At 46.8% G+C, this 17302-nt stretch overlaps 1 protein-coding gene across 3 annotated transcripts in view; it reads left to right on the top strand.

Annotated features, from left to right (window-relative positions):
• The window catches only part of Brd1 (bromodomain containing 1), a 48436-nt gene that overhangs the window by 20758 nt on the left and 10376 nt on the right, over nt 1–17302 (top strand). The window contains exons 5-9 of one of the 3 annotated variants that reach the window (XR_007973872.1): nt 339–467; nt 852–1164; nt 6508–6768; nt 12443–12756; nt 12839–12943. Coding sequence is in view for 2 of the 3 variants with exons in the window: in XM_052160270.1 (XP_052016230.1) it covers nt 339–467; nt 852–1164; nt 6508–6768; nt 12443–12943 (1204 nt within the window). In the remaining variant the exon portion in view is untranslated. Of the gene's footprint in view, nt 1–338; nt 468–851; nt 1165–6507; nt 6769–12442; nt 12944–17302 lie in introns of all 3 variants that reach the window. The other 2 variants (XM_052160270.1, XM_052160271.1) reach the window with 2 other exon arrangements.

Genomic DNA, 17302 nt, shown 5'->3' with positions numbered 1-17302 from the left:
GGAGTGTACCTGCTGGCTCTGTGTGCTGTCCTCACCCTATAGCATATCCCTACCTTACAGTTGGTCCTGTGGTACCTCTGTGTTGTCCTTTTTGGGAAGCTAGCTCCAGAGTGTACAGGGTCTTAAAGGAGACCCCTGCCTTGGAAGAAGTACATATCCTAGCACAGAGAAGGCTGCTTTGTGGCGGGGTGGGGTGGTGGTAGCCGGCACGTGGGTTGGTCTATGCTGCTGGTTGCAGTGGTGATTCTGTGATTGTGCAATAATATGTGGAGGTGCTTCATCTCCAAGAGAGGTGTTCCCTACACTCCGCTAGAGACAGTGCTTGCTCTTGTTGCCAGGTGAAGGTGGAGCAGATGGCTATGGAGCTCCGGCTGACACCGCTGACTGTGCTGCTCCGTTCAGTCCTGGAGCAGCTGCAGGAGAAGGACCCTGCAAAGATCTTTGCACAGCCCGTGAGTCTCAAGGAGGTGCGTGTCGCTGTGGCTCACTGTTCTTGATTGGATCTGTGCTGCTTCTTGGTTAGGAAGCATGGAACTGGGAAGAGCAGGTTACCTACATTCTTAATTCTCATCATTATTTAATATTTAATGAAAGATGGTACCTCATTGTAAAGCACTGAAAGTGCCTAGGTGAAACTTTGTACTGAGAACTTAGCTATTGGTGATGATAGTCCTGTTGGTGCCCCATCTGATAGACTTTTAGTTGAAGTAGGTTGGGAGGGTCCCTGTGGTGATTTGTCTTAGTGTTGTTATGTGAAATTAGTCTCAGGTGTGATTGATTTTATAGAAAGCATGAAATAAGTTTTGATCTTTCTTTGGTTTGTAAATGTTTATTTTCCTTCCTAAAATTAGGTACCAGATTATTTGGATCACATTAAACACCCCATGGACTTTGCTACAATGAGGAAACGCCTAGAAGCTCAAGGGTATAAAAACCTCCAAGCGTTTGAGGAGGATTTTAATCTCATTGTAGATAACTGCATGAAGTACAACGCCAAGGACACGGTGTTTTATAGAGCTGCAGTGCGGCTGCGCGATCAGGGAGGGGTCGTCCTGAGGCAGGCCCGGCGTGAGGTGGAGAGCATCGGCCTGGAAGAGGCCTCGGGAATGCACCTGCCTGAGCGACCCGTTGCAGCCCCTCGGCGGCCCTTCTCCTGGGAAGAGGGTAAGAACTGTATCCAGGAGGACAGCGGATGCTTTTCCTCTCAGACTGCACTCACTAAGATTCCAGCATGTGGCCCACACGAGTGCCCCTGAGGTGCATGTATGTACGTGCCTTGTGTATGCAGCACCCACTGCGAGAAACAAATGTCTAGGTGATGAAGGCCATGAAGACACCGTAGTTGAGGATTCATCTCCGAAGGGTCTGACCTTACTTCTGAGGAAGTCTTGCAGTGAGAAGGCAGCTATTTATTAGCCACCATATTTCAGCTGAGAAACAAAAGCTGTGCCTCTGATCCTCTCTGGGATGCTTGCAGGTGTTTATATAGGGCTCAGCCTTAGCCTGCTTCTAGGACATGGCCTAACCCTTCCAACCCTCCAGGGCCAGACTGTACTCTGGGCCCCACAGGCACGCGCTATTGTGTTGTTAGTAGTTTCCTCCAAGTAGGGAGGTGTTTTTGGAGGTAAGGTCTCAATGGGTAGAGTAGCCTTGGCTGGCCTGGGACTGGATATGTGGATCAGGCTGGCTTGAGATTGACAGAAGTCCACCTGCTTCTGCCTCCTGACTGCTGTAGTTAAAGATGTGCACCATCACATCTGGCCCCTGATCAGTTTGTCCCTTCAAATTGTTTATTCTGTAGTAAATGTCTACAGTAGGCGAATGGGGCTTGCTGGTCTACCTTGGAGTGTGAAGTTTACTGTATTCACAGTTGTTTCCAAAACCCAAGATACTATGTTCCTGATTTGAGCTACTTTTTCTCCTGCCATTGACTGTCCAGGAAAAGGGCAGAATTGTACTGACTTGTGTTTTATCCAGTGCTTTTCCTTCTCCTGGATGACTTGCTAGCTGGTCCCTGTGTCCTGACTGCCTTTGCTTTCCCATTGGGTTATATTTGTGGCTTAGGGAGGCCAGGGCATTTGAAGGCTCTCTCACTTCTGGTCTCCTGTGTGTCTGGCCCAGAGAAACTATCTATCTGCAGGGCAGACAGGATAGATACGATGTAGTGCCACACTCTGGAAGCTAAGACAGGAAGTTTGCCACAAATTCAAGGCCAGTCTAAACTGTAGTTATTTCCAGACTAGTGAGACTCTGCCTAAAAACTAAAACTGATCCAAAGGGTATAATTAGAAAGTAAAGCAAGCAGGTCAGAGTGTGGTTTAATAGTGTTTCTTCTGCTTGCACAAAGCTTTGGGTTCAATGTCAACACAGCATAAACTGGGCATGTTGATAACAAAGATTAGAATTTAAAGGTCATATTGGCTACATAGTGAATTAAGGCTAGCCTAGGTTTCCTGAGACCCGGTTTTGACAAATAGATATGAATTCACACATATAGGTGACAAAATTTCTGCAACTCTAAATAGGTCCTTGTGCTGAGATGTCCCCCCAGCAGGAGCTGAGCCTGAACCACCGGATTTACAGGGACTCTTAGGCCTTCACACACATCCCTGTTTTTTTATTTTTTATTTTCTATATTCTTTGTTTACATTCTAAGTGATTTCCCCTTTCCCAATCCCCCCTGCCCCCCACATCTCTGTTCTTTTCTCAGCCTTATCTGTTGTGGCTGTGACTGTGCTCTGGATGGTATTGGCTGCCCTTAGAAGCAGAGGAGCCCAGGGACATCTGGGAGTCCTTGAGCCCACAGCCTCTGATTCTCAGGCTCTGTAGATGGACAGGGCTTGCAGCCTCCAAGTTGAGCTTCCAGGAAATTGACTTTGCCATTGCTAAATAAATTTCTATGCCAGGCTTTTTGCCAAAAGGAAAGTAATAAAAAGTACAAATGTATTTCTTCCTCAGTGATTGGAGTAGAAGTGTGATCTGTGGCAGGGGATGAGCTCTGGGCGCCTCTTCCACTGTCTTGAGCCTGCTATAATGAAGATACTTGTCTTAGTCAGGATTTACTGGGAACAGACACCAAGGCAACTCTTATAAGGACAGCATTTTGATTGGGGTTGGCTTACAGGTTTAGAGGTCCACTCCATCATCATGCTCATCAAGGCGGGATCATGGCAACATCCAGACGGGATTGGTGCAGGAGGAGCTGAGAGTTCTACACCTTCATCTGAAGGCTGCCAGCAGAATACTGGCTCCTAGGTAGCTAGGAGCTTCACAAGGCCACACCTCCCAAAAGTGCCACCCCCTGAGCAGAGCATATACACACCATCACATACCACTCCTTGGCCCCCATAAACATAAACCTATGGGGGAGGCATACCTAAACATAGAATAATGCAAAGTACATTTAGTGCAGCTTCTAAAGCCCCCATAGTCTATAGCACTCTCAACAGTGATTCATCCAATCACTTAACTGTAATCCCCAAAGCAAGACAGGAAACCAGCTGAGCAAACTCCAAACACTGCATCTTCATGTCTGATGTCAAAGCAGTCTTCAGATCTCCAATTCCTTTTTTATCTTTGTTGACTGCAACAAACTTCTTTCTCCTGGCCTGGTTCCACTCCCTGTTAGCAGCTTTCCTCAGCAGATAGCCCACAGCTCTGGTATCTCAAATATTGCAGTCTCCAGCAACGTTTATTATGTTTCAATGTCTGGTATCCACACATGATCCTCTGTGCTCTTCCAACGACTGGTGTCACTTCTCCAGCTCTGCTCAGGTTGACCCACTCCACTACCGCTGCCGTTCTTGGTGATCATCCCACAGCACTGGCATCTCCAATACACTGGGGTCTTCTGCTGCAACTTGGCTTCACCAATAGACTTTCATAGGCTCTCTTCATGGTGCCAAGCTTTAAACTCCTTTGCATGATCCCTTCAGTCCTGGGCCATCAGCTGCAGCTGAGGCGGCATCTTCACCAATGGTCTTGCCTGGCCTCTCACAGTGCAGAGCCTCAGCTGCTCTTCATGACCCTCTCATGCTTTTAAAACCTGTACCACTCGGGTGACCAAGTATACAGCTGCAGCGTAAGGTACAAACTTGCCTGTCTCTGGAACACAGCTTCTGTGTGCTCTGAGAAAAGACTTCCCACAAGATTTCATGTCAGTGATGATGGTGGTCATCTTTTTTTTCTAAAGGTTTATATATTTTATTTATATGAGTACACTATTGTCTTTAGACACACCAGAACAGGGTATTAGATCCCTGTTATAGATGGTTGTAAGCCACCATGTGGTTGCTGAGAATTGAACTCAGGGCCTCAGGAAGAGCAGTCAGTGCTCTTAACCCCTGAGCTATCTCATCTGCCCTGCTGGGTCTCTTCTTAATCCCTGCTAATTTCTTAGCTCCAGCTAACCAGCATAGTCTTTCTCCTTTTGACTATAAAGCCAAAGACAGAAGGCCTAAGCTATGTGCAGGAGCTGGCCACGGCCCCTCGGTCTATTGCATTTTATCACTAGCTTCTAGGATCTTCATTCAGTAGACTGACCTGAAACTCAGATCAGCATGCCTGACTCCTGGGACTAAAGGCATGTACCACCAGGCCAGTTTATAAGCTTCCTTCTTCTACTACTTGCTCTGCCCTAGGCTGGCCTTGAATTTAGGGATCTGCTTGCCTTTGCCTCTGGAACTAAAAGGCTACTTCTGCCTCGTGGACCTAAATTTAGTTGGGTGGGGTCTTGCCCCAAGGTCACCACTCCCTTAATCTAAAATCCTTGAACCCAGGGGTTCTGCTCTTTTCATTTCCACTTCCTGGTTTCCTTTCTAACCTTGTTATGCTTATTAGGAATGCTCTGCATGAGACTTAACTAGAGAACAAAGTCTAGGTTGGGCATTTCTGAGACTTGTTTGTCATGTAATTAACCTGAGTCTCCTTAGCCCCAGGCAGCCTCTTCAGACCCAGGCAAAAAGCAGCCACAGGTTCTTCACCAAACTACAAAAACAAGTCCCTAGGCCACATACTGCAACTCTCCACTGAAGCTCCTTGGGCCTGGTCTACACAGTTCACATCACTCTCAGCGACAAAGTCTTCCATATTCCTACTAGGATGGCTCATTAAACCCCACCTGCAACATTCCATGGTTTTCCAAACCCACAGTCCCCAAACCCACATTCTTCCAAACAAAAGCATGGTCAGGCCTATGCAGTAATACCCCAGCCCCTAGTACCAACTTCTATCTTAGGATTTTTCTGCTGTGAACAGACAGGTACCATGACCAAGGCAATTCTTACAAGGACAACATTTCATTGGGGCTGGCTTACAGGGTCTGAAGTTCAGTCCGTCATCAAGGTGGGAACATGGCAGCATTCAGTCAGGCATGGTGAAGGGGGGAGCTGAGAGTTCCTTGTCTTCTGAAGGCTGCTCGCTGAATACTGGCTTCCAGGCAGCTAGGAGCCCACACCCACAAGGCCACACCTACTCCAACAAGGCCACACCTCCTAATAGTGCCTCCCCCCTCAGCCGAGTTTATGCAAACCACAATAATACTCCTGTTGAGAAGGAAGCAAGAAAGCTGGCCTAGAACTCAGAAGGTTGGGGAAGGAGGATTATAAAGGCCAGCCTGGGCTATATATGAGACCGCTGTCCCAGCAAGCAAGAGAGCAAAAGAAACGAAGCTTGAAAAGTTGAGGGGTTTGTTGTTGATGTTGCCTTCGTGGTGGCTATAAGCCTTGAGTTAGCCAGTTGGGCAGTTTTTATCAGGTCCGGGTACCAGTCAGTGCTGTTGTTTAGACAGGGCCCTTCTGAATCTCACGGGCCAGCTACCAGGTGTGGGCAGGTCTCCTTTATGCTGTGTTTCTCTGTTGCCATTGCTGTTCCGCTGGTTTTCTCTTCACACAGATTAAAGAATTTCTTTGGCTACTTCATTAATGTAAGTTCTGTAGCCAATGTTCCTAGAATTTGGAGAGACCTATGGACTCTGCAGCCTAGTGTCCCTGGGCAGGGCACAGTAATGTATGTGCAAGAACTTGATAAGATGATGTTTGCGAGGCATAGACAGTCCACGTGAACATATGTGCATACTCAGAGTCTGTCGGCAGTCCATCTTTGGTCTGTGCTGGTGCTCTCACGCATTTCTGGTGGTCTTTGTGCTCCTCGATTTTTACACAGCAGGACTGAGTTGTGTTTTTTCTCCTTGTGGCAACAGCCTTGTCATGGATTCAGAATCAGGGTAGAGGGGACTATGTGTGGCACCAAATGGTGAAATTGGAATACTTGGGAGGCAGGTACCCATGGATCTCTGAGTTCAAGGTCAGCCAGGGTTACCCAGAGAAACACTGTCTCAAAAACAACCAAACCAAAACAACCCCAAAAAACCAACTAAACAAAAACATTTAAATAAATGGTGAAGCTTGTGCTTTGGCCATGGGCAGGGTAAAGAATAGCTAGGATCAGTGCGTTATTCTCACAGTGGCCAAGGATCAGGTGGCTAATGATGCATGTTCTTTGGTTCAGTGGACAGGTTGCTGGACCCAGCCAACAGGGCCCACATGAGCTTGGAGGAGCAGCTGAGAGAACTTCTGGACAAGTTGGACCTGACCTGCTCCATGAAGTCCAGCGGCTCACGGAGTAAACGGGCAAAGCTGCTCAAAAAAGAGATTGCTCTTCTCCGGAACAAGCTCAGCCAGCAGCACAGCCAGCCCCCATCCGCAGGGGCAGGCCCAGGAGGCTGTGAAGACGACGCTGCTCCTCTGGTGCCGGACACGGGCGAGGAAGGTAAGCATGACGGGGTGGGAGGACCATACCTCGTGGACGTGGCTGTCTCTTGACAGGCTTAACTGGCAGTCTGTGTGATCATGAGCTTGTGAGTTTTGGAGGTCGCAGAACCCTTGGTCACGGGATATCCCTCCTAAGCTCTGTATGCCCTGGAAAGGCTGTTTCAGGGTGCGCTGTCTGTGCTGTGTTTTGGCACTTAGTTTACAAGTTTAAAGGCATGGGATGAGATGAAAGACTTGAGCCTGAAAGACTTGCAAGGAATAGGTTAGCTCTGACGCAGTGTTGAAGGTGACGTCTATGGTGGGAATAAGAACTATCTTAGTTGTGTTTTGTAAGTTGAGGCAGAGTATTAGATGGTTAGTCCCTGAAGTTGTTTTTACTTTGTCTATGTAGGTCAGTTGGAGTTGGTTTTCCTGGCATCTTACTTGATCCTGGGATCAAGCTCAGATGGTCAGGCCTTGTAAGCACTTCAACCCCAAGCCCTCCTGCTGGTGCTATGACAGCATTTTCAAAGGAGCAATTGCTAGAGTACAACCCAGCCCTGGGCGGTGAAGTATGGGAAGGAGACTGAAGTGCTTCTTAGCACAGGTTTGTTCTCAGACTCTCCCTCTGCCTCAGGCCTTTCCTGTGGGTCACCTTCAGTGGACACACTAATTCTAGCAGCAGTGAGTGACATCTTGGGAAAGAGCTGGATAGCTGAGATGTTAGGATGGAGAGGAAGGACAGAAGAGGCTGTCTCTCCAGTGGGATTTACCCCTGACGAGCAGATCATTGTGTGGAGGCCTTCGTGTGTGGTACAACTACCTGTGGCACATTTGGAGAAGCACAGCAGCCTTTAATGCACTTGCGCTGCCGGCACCACATTTCAGTTCTATAAAATGGAAAGAAAAATAAGACCTACTTCTGCCTCTGTTTTTAGCAGTTTGACTTAGGCGCTCCCTGTGTATTTTTTCTGCCCCATCCAAATAAGAATTTGAAAGCATTAACACAAGACAGATGTAACTATCTGTATGGCTGTCCTGTTAGTAGATGTGACTTTGACCTATTCCTCAGAATGACATGGTTTCGGTATGCTTGTGTCATGTTAAATTTAGGCTTACAATTTTGACAGTTGGTGACAATGTTCTAGCCCACTTTCCCCTTCTTTGGTTGCTTCTTTTATATGATTATGCTAGGCAACCAGCAGAAGCCGGGACTAACCTACTGAGTGCTCCTGGCCTTCCAGCCTTCCAGAGTGTCCACTTGTACATTTCACAAATGCCCTCTGCCTTGCCATTAGGTAGCAAGTCTGACTGGTCACACAGTAAAGGTTTTATTCTTCGGTGTGTGACATTTTCTCCCCATTTTCTAATGACCTGCATGTGGCAGTTTTCTGCCTCTGTTGGGGGCTCTGTGCATTCTTTAAGGAACATTTGCCCACAGGACCTTTGACAAACAGATGCATCCAGGATACTGTTGTTTGTATTCTGTGGTGAGTCCCATACAGTGCCGTGGCCTGGTTCTCATGGCAGTGCTTTGCAGGCTCCTCTTCCCACTGCTAGAACTGGCTGAGTAAACCCTGGTCCAGCCACCCGGTGAGTGATCTGAACACAGCCCTAAAGAGTCAGCTGGGGAGGGTTAGGGAGGACAGCTCACCCATGATATTGCGGTAGCTTGCTCTTGAAAGAGAAACCAAGCTTTTACAGGTTGAGGGTCCTCTTTAGTATCTCAATTCAAGGAAGAACAGTACTATTGGAACACCAGATCTGGTGCTCTGTACTGCTGTGGCCACTTTAAAGGAAGTGTATTGGTGTTGCCTGGGACACGTGCCTAGAATTGCTATTGGCCAGTGCTTAAAATGCAGGAAAGCAGTATTTTCCTTTTAGCTGAGAGGAAAGATGAATGGAGAAGGAAATAGCCTGACAGTTGGTTCTGAGGCAGAGCTGTGAGGGTGGAATTTAGGGCCCCTTAAAGAGATTGAATTCCAGACAGGCACAGGGGAGTACTTAAAGTCTGGTGTGAATGACAGACGCAGAACAGTGAAATTGCTATATGCATGTTGGGACATTATGTAGTTCAGCATATTCTTCCCAAAGAGGATGTTTTGGTCGGCAGTAGGCACATCCCAGAGGCAGAGGCAGGTAGAGCTCTATGAGTTTAGAGGTCAGCCTGGCCTATAGAGCAAGTTCCAGGCCAGCTAGGGCCCTGAGACCTCATGACCAATTTAAAAAAAAATCTGTTATTTTTTTTTTTGAAAATGATCATAGATTTTTCATACCTAGGAAGGCATATCTTAATATAAAATAAACAGTTTCACTTAAATTGTAATTAAACAACATGTTTGTGTATTGTAACATTTAGGGTATTTGCATTAGAGGAAACATCCCCAAAAGGCTAACATCTGAGGAACAAAACAGGCCCTAGCTGTCTTGGACAGTGGACATTCCCTGGCTTGCTTATGCAAGGCTTTTGTCAGGAGTTCTTCCATGCTGACCTTAAGGCTGAATGAAGAGTTCAGTCAGTTGAAGTCTGAGGGACACTTGGAATGGGGCCATGATAAACCTGGGGGACAAGCTTGAGCTCTTAGACCTTTTTAATCATTCATTTTTACTAGGAGCTTTGGCGAGCCCAGAGTCTACGTGCTTGTGACTACTCTGGGCCATATCAGCGCCGCCAGTGGGACATCACTGTTTCTGCAGCAGCTATGTGCTGTTCCTGTTGTGTGTACCCCACGCTAAAATTCGGCATTGAATACAGTGGAAACTGTTCTTCAGGGCTGGCAGAAGGGAGCAGGATAGATTGCTGGTGTGGATAGTGCAGTTTCTAGCTATTGAATGCTCTACTCGCTGTGGTATCCTGAGTTATCTGTGGCTTTGGTGGAAGCATTCAGTTGGCTTGGTGGCCTTGTGTGTAGAGAATCTCGGTCAAACAGGTAATAGCTGGTTCTGAGTAGATGTCTGTGGAATCCATGTGGGAAAAGGATGAGCCTTGCTGCTCTGTGTTGTAAATCTTGTTGGGGAGTTTTTGAGTACTGGCATGTTTATTATGTTTTAAGGTGTGGGGCATTGATTCTAGAAGAGAACAGAACATGCCGTTTAAGTAATGTTTAGTTGTTAGTAGACAGTGAGATTTTGAAAATGAATATGTTTACATTTGTATATTAACTGCCAGTGAGATTCTTTCTGCCTGGGGGACCTGATGGGAGTGTCAGCTGTGGCACTGGTGCTGCCCAGTGCTCTGGAGTGAGAGTTCACTCATCTAGGAGCCTGCCTGCCTCAGGTGTTGCTAGATGTCAGTGTGGTGAGGAGACTTGAGTTTTAGGGGTCCATGTAGCCTAGCCCTATGGCTACTGGAGATGCTGCTTCCCTTGGGACTGTACAAAGCCTTCTATATCCAGTATGATTGTTTTTGTGGCACCCAAGAATGTGCCAGTGAAAGGTATGGCAGCGGTTGGGAACCTGGACGCATCCTCAGGGTTGCCACAGAGCAGGGAGACTACATGGCCTGAGTGTAGAGGGACCATCGATGGGTGTGCCTGCCCGGCTATGAGGGACCATCGATGGGTGTGCCTGCCCGGCTATGCTCGTGGACAAGCAGCTTTTGAGTAGACAGTGGTTTGGGGGAATGGAATGTGGCGGACACCTTGTTGGACGGGGCAGGGATGTTCACTTACTGTCTTAGCTGTAGTGACTGAATCTGAAAGTTAGGCAGGAGGCAGAAAATGGGTCTTTGGTACCTCTTAGCCATAGAGATGGGAGATCTACAGTGCCTGGAGACCTGGGTAGGAGGCCTCTGGTACAGCTCTCTGGTGGTCTTGTACTGCTTGGGGCTGCCCATTAGCCTTGAAGAGGCCATGGGGACTGGATTAGACATTTTGGAAGCCTCAGTTAGGATAGATAAGCTGCTTGGACTCTGGTGAGAGGGGCAGACCCGTGAAGAAGGAGCCAGTAGAGGTCACCCACCCTGACCACGCGCTCTCTGTCAGCGTCACATACCACCCAGGAACTTCTGTTTTCATGTTTATGTGTACCAAGAATGCCATGCATGGCTCTGCGCTGTTCCTAATCCCATCTTCTCAGTGTCCCCAAGTACTTTGCAAATGCTACTGACCTTCGAAAGCTGTTAATGAACCCAACCCAAGCGGGCAGGGAGGATGTTGTCACACCCAACATGTCAGTGTTTCAAGTTCAGCATTTCCACTTTGGAAGTATAATCTCCAAGTACAGAGGTTTTGGTTCCTGTGGCATGAGTTTGTGCACCCCTTATCTCGTGGGTAAAGCTTTTCAACCAAAGACCTCGTAACAGCTGTTGAGGCTGTTTCCACTGCTTGGTGGTGGACTTGTCTCTAACAGGCTCCACGTGCACACAGTTAGCCCAAAGCCAGCTGACTTGCCAGAGCGGCTGTTTCCAGTGTGGTGGTGTTGAGTGGAGGTCCTGAGGAGAACCTTGGCGTAGAGCCTTTGTTCTGAGATAATCAAGTGACGCAGGGACATCCATGAGGCTTTTAAGTTGTGTAGCCTTTTATTTTCAGAGTGACTTTTGAATGTAAAGTATTGTGACATAGTATAAATGTTTTGTGGGAAATTTGTACTTTGAATAAAATAGAAACCACACCTAGTGATAACATATGCATGCTACTTTGGAATGTTGAAATTGATGCTCTTGAATTTTCTGTCATATGTCCTGTAGTGAGAGTCTCAGAATCTTGTCCAGAGGGAACCCTTAGCAGTTTAGCTCAGCAGGTTCTGGCCGTACACAGTGGCTTAATGCTGTCCTGTTGCTTGAGCTTTTTGTCGCTTGAGCTTTTTGTGTGAAGACAGGAAGATACTTCTTCCTGGGGTTGAATTTATGATTAAGATACCAGGTCCATATTGATTTTATTTTATCTTATTGTATGAACAGTGTCTGGCCTCTCTGTAAGTGTATCAGGTGTACCCGCCCTGTGTGGCAGAGTCCAGGGGAGGGCATTGGAGTTCTTGGAGCTGGAGTTCTAGAGAGTTGTTGGCTGCCACGTGGGTGCTGGGAACCGAACCTGTGTCCCTTGCAGGAGCAGCAAGTGCTCTTAATCGCTGAGCCAGCGCTCCCGCTCCCATGTTGGTAATTTGTAAATACCTTCCTAAAGAGGTTGAAGTAATTTGGGTGGGTTTTTTATCTTAAGGATCTGAGGGTAAAGTGGGGAACTCACCCATCTATGTGTTCTAAAGGAGTAAAGGTCATCCTGCCTCCATTAGAGTCCTCCCCAGCTGCTCACCACCCACAGTTCTAAAAAAGCCCTGTTCAGTATTTGTTTCCTTCCCTTTGTCACTTTGTGGTGCAGCATAAACTGCTGTGGAACCTTTAAGGCTCCCGTAGTTCTGACTGTTGCACCTTCTTCAAGGTAAGTAAACATGGATGCAGAGATTGTTCTGAACTCAGATGAGATTTTTAATATTGCTGTGTGTTAAATGCTCTTTCACAGTTTTTTTCAGAAAGTAACTTGTGCACCTGGGCTTAGGACACCAGGCCCGAAATCTTTTGTTAGGGAAACACACAGTGTTACCTGACGCCCAGGCTGCACACTGCTCAGCGGACCATTGTGTGTGATGCTGTTTCCTTAATTGAATTAGTGTTTTGGTGGACTTCACATTTATATAAGTTTTATAATAGATTTTATAATCTTCAGTTTTCAAAATCACTTTATTTATAATTTTTTCAGGAGATAAATCTCCCCCTAAACTTGAACCATCAGATGCATTACCTCTTCCTTCAAACTCGGAGACTAATTCAGAACCACCAACCCTCAAACCAGTAGAACTCAACCCCGAGCAGAGTAAACTATTCAAAAGAGTCACATTTGATAATGAATCACATAGCACTTGCACTCAGAACGCACTGGTAAGCGGACACCCTCCAGAGCCCACCCTCGCCAGTAGTGGCGATGTGCCGGCGGCGGCGGCGGCCTCCGCAGTGGCGGAGCCATCAAGCGATGTAAACAGACGCACTTCTGTTCTCTTCTGCAAATCGAAAAGTGTAAGCCCCCCAAAGTCTGCCAAGAACACTGAAACCCAGCCAACTTCTCCTCAGCTAGGGACCAAAACCTTTTTGTCTGTAGTCCTTCCGAGGTTGGAGACTCTACTGCAGCCAAGGAAAAGGTCGAGGAGCACATGTGGAGACTCCGAAGTGGAGGAGGAGTCCCCGGGAAAGCGCCTGGACACAGGTAAATGTCAGGGCAGTTCTCTCCCTGCATCTTAGATAAAACCAAACCATGCTGCTGTTTTTGCAGCATCCTCTCAGCTGTAAGCTGTTTCAAGGCAGTGGCCACTCAGCCTCTTGGGCCTCCCAGCAGCCCAGCAGCCCCACCCTCCTTTGTTCCTTTCTTCTTTCTCTGTGGTTGATCACACTTTGACTTTGAATGTGGCTTAATTGAGTACCTTGAGTGTGTGTGTGTGTGTGTGTGTGTGTGTGTGTGTGTGTGTATGTGTGTGCGTGCGCGCCGTAAACTGGGACCTGGGAATGGCCACACTTGGCACTAGGTGCCCAAGGGGGTGGGGGGTCTCTTAAAAGCAGTTCCCACAAACTCAGAACTATCAATTTGAACCTGAACCTTCCTTTATTGAAAGCTGAGCTCTCTGAAAATATTCTGTCATCTCATTACTTATAACACTTCATACTTGACTTAGGAGTATTGTAATGTTCCCTTGATATTTTTGTATCTTTGTGCACTTGACTGGTAAGTACATGCCAGGGTACATGCACTACTAATGCCTGGTAAAATCATACTCAAACATTTCTGGTAAGCTTTTTTCTTTTTTAATAGAGGTAGTCTTTTTTTTTTTTTTTTTTTTAATGATACATTTGCTGAGTAGTGGTGGCTCATGCATTTAATTTTAGCACACTGGGGGCACAGGCAGGCAGAGCTTTATAAGTCTGAGGCCAGCCTGGTCTAAAGAGAGAGTTCTAGGATAGCCAGGGCTACACAGAGAAACCCTATTTCAACAAAACAGAAAGCTAAATGCGTTTGGTTAGGGACATACATGTGGGGTGGGGTTGGGGAATAAATCTTCAGAGAACCAGAAGCTGATTGATTGTCTTCTCTCACTCTGGGGTTGAACTCGTAATCAGCTTGGTAGCATGCTGAGCCATCACTTAGGCCTACTATAAACCTGAGAAGTTGTATTTTCTAAGACCATGCACCTATATCTTTAGCACCTATGTGGAAATTCCCTGGGCTGTGCCTAAGGAACACTGGCTTGGCTTCCTACAGCCTCCTTCTGTCTGATCCCTAGATTAAACCTAGAAGAGAAGGGGTGTTTGTGTTCTTAAATGATGATTGCCAGCCTCAGATGGGTTGTGCAGCGTCTGCTTTCTGTGTGAGGCAGGTTTGCACTTTGGTTTTTGGTTCTAGATACCTAGATTGGTGTCTTGCTTTCCTGTTGCTGTGAAGAGACACCACGACAAAGGCGGCTGATTGACTTTGTGGCTTTTTGGTTCTTGAGGGTTAGTCCATGCCCATCTGGCAAGTGGGGAGCACAGCAGGTAGGAAGCATGGCAGACATTCCCGCAGGCCTGCTGCTGGAGAGCTGGCCAAGTGCCTACGTCTGGTCCATAAGCTTGGGGGTGGTGGAGGGAACTGGAAATAACTTGGGTTTTGAAACCTTAAAACTGGTGACACCTCCTTCCAATAAGGTCATATCTCCTAATCTTCCCCAACAGTTACACTAACTGTGGACAAACATTCAGATACATGATCCTCTGGGGGACGGCTTCATTCAGATCACCACACTCCATTCCTCGGGCCCTTGCAGGCTTGTGGCTGTATCACAATGCAAAGTGCATCTAGTCCAACTTCAGAAGTCCCCATTGTCTCATAATTTAACCAGTTTGAAAGTTCACAGTCTTCTGAGACTCCTAATTTTAACCTCCTTGTAAAGGCAAATTTAAAAAATCCTGTACTTGCTACATACAATGGCACAGAAAATACATTAGCATTCCAAAAGGAATGCCTGGTGAGGAGATACTAGAGCACAGCAAAGCAGGGCGAACTCCCAATCCTATAGCTCTGTCCGGTGTCAGGACTGAGATGGCTCTTCCTTCCAGCCTCGCTGACAGACAAGCATCTCTGTAATAAGCTGGCAGCATGCTGTGTTTGTAGCTCTCCTTGGTAGACATCCCATGACTTTGGAAACTTCAGCATCTTGAGGTCTCCAACACAATTGAGGCTTTTCTCTGACAGCCTCACACAGCAGCCTTTCTGACTTCCCCATGCAGGGCTTGACCTGCCACGAACCTGGTTTCAGTGGCTTTCCTTAACAGGAGGAAGATTCCACAACTCCTGTTATTCCTATATCCTATATCCACTCCTTTATTCCTCTATCCTTTAAGACCAGACCAAGTCAGAACCACCAGGCTGAGGAGCTGCCAACTTGGGATGCAACTTGGCCCTGCTTGAATTACATTGGCAGAAGCTTTGATTTGTTGTTGCTTTTTAGGAACAGATCGTTCCTCAGCCCTTCTCACAAGGGTTAGCTCATCCTAAGGATACCACTCCGTTTATTCCTTTTCTCCTTATCTCTGTCAGCACAATCTTGGCTCCAACACTCAATTTTGTGGTGTTTCTTTTCTCCTTAAACTCTGTGTTTTTGTTTTCCTTTTTCCCACTTGTTCTTTTTCATTGTAGATACACAATTGTAGAATGATTACTAATAACTATATAACAGAATTTATTAGGTTAACCCCTTCCCTCAGTTCTGATTTAGTTTCAGGCTGATTTTTGTTCTTGTGTTTCTAAGACAGGGTTTCTTTGTAATACTGGCTGTCCTGGTCCTGTTCTAGACTTGCCTGCCTCTACCTCCCAAGAGCTGGAATTAAAGGCATGTACCACCACATCCTGGCATCTCTGGCTGATTCTTAGGTTAAGGACAAAAGCCTCCACATTCTTTGCAGAAATGTCCAAGAATGGTCTTTAGCCCAGTTGCTAATGTTGATTTCCTCTGAAACCTCTTGAACTGGGCCTCCCTAGTCCACACTGCTTTCAAGATTGTCTTCCAAGCCTCCTATTAGGATGGCTTATTAAACCCCACATACAGTGTTCAACTACCTTTTTATCTAGAGTCCCAAAGTTTTCCAAAAAGCACCATGGTCAGGCCTGACACCCCATACTCCCTGGTACCAGCTTCTGTCTTAGTTACCTTGCTGTTGCTGTGAGGAGTAACTCGTAAAAGCAAGCATTTAATTCATGGCTCGTGGTTCCATAGAGTTAGAGGCCATCACCATCATGGTGTTGAAGACTTAGCTGAGAGCTTGTATCTGACCCACAGCGTGAGTCAGAGAAAGGGGATGCTAGCCTAATGGCAGGCCTGGGCTTGGAACCTGAAAGGCCATCCCCATCAGAACAATTCCTGCAACAAAAGCCACACCGCTAAATGTTTCTAAACAGTTCCACCAACTGGGCCAAGTATTCAAACGTGATCCGGTGGGGATTCTCACTCAGACCACCCTGGCCAGGTACTCTGGAGTTGGCTGTTCTTGCCTGCATGTCAGCAGTGAGCAGCACATGGGTCTTGCTGATGAGGGAGTTCCTGGAACCTTGTTAGGTGGCACAGTCAGAGTTGGGAGGGCAAGGCTGGCCTGGTAGTGGCAGTGGACTATTGACAACTCTTCATCTTTCTTTCTCCATCTGAGTTAACTGGCCTAAAGCACCTTACACCCTGAAGAGCATTTCTTGCCAAAGTCAATAAATTGTGATTTTTTTTTTTGTTACCAAAAATTTTTTTCAAATCTTATTTCTTTGTGTGTGTGTGTGTGTGTGTGTGAGAGAGAGAGAGAGAGAGAGAGAGAGAGAGAGAGAGAGAGAGAGAGCGAGTTAGGGAGTAGGGAGTATGAAAACACACATTTCCCTCTCTCTGGCACCTCATGGCAAGCTGTTGTGTACTGTGGAGCCCCTTTGTAATTTTTTTTTTTTTTTTTTTTTGGATTTGGTTTTTTCCAGACAGGGTTTCTCTGTGTAGCCCTGGCTGTCCTGGAACTCACTCTGTATGCCAGGCTGGCCTCAAACTCAGAAATCCACCTGCCTCTGCCTCCCAGAGTGCTGGGATTACAGGCGTGGGCCACCACCTCCCAGCTAATTTTTTTTTAATGTGTGTACGTGCATGTGTGCATATGTGTTGGTGTTTGCATGCATGGCACAGTGTGTGTGTGTGGGGGGGGGGGGTCAAAAGATTGTCTCTACCCTGTGGGTTCCAGCATGCATTAGACTTGTGCAGCAAGTACTTGTTCACTGACCCAGCTTGGTGACCCTTTCAAAACAATTTGAGACAAGCTGGTCTTGAACCTTTTCTATAACAAAGGCCTTAACTCATTAGCCTCTTAACCTCTGAAGTAGCTGAAATCCCAGACCTGTACTAGTAGGCCCAGCTAATTTCATTTTTATTTTGCACTCACTAGTTTTGTAGAAATTTCGCTCAGTGCCCTCTTGTTTTGATGAGTTGGTAATAGCACTTTAAGATCCAATAACACTTGGTTTTGATGAAGCAATTTTAATATGCCACAGAAAGTAGATTGAAACTAAAGTTCAGTT

The sequence above is a fragment of the Apodemus sylvaticus genome, chromosome 17, assembly GCF_947179515.1.
Source record: "Apodemus sylvaticus chromosome 17, mApoSyl1.1, whole genome shotgun sequence".
In the NCBI taxonomy this organism is placed as follows: Eukaryota; Metazoa; Chordata; class Mammalia; order Rodentia; family Muridae; genus Apodemus; species Apodemus sylvaticus.
This window is presented reverse-complemented; position numbering and strand designations above follow the sequence as displayed.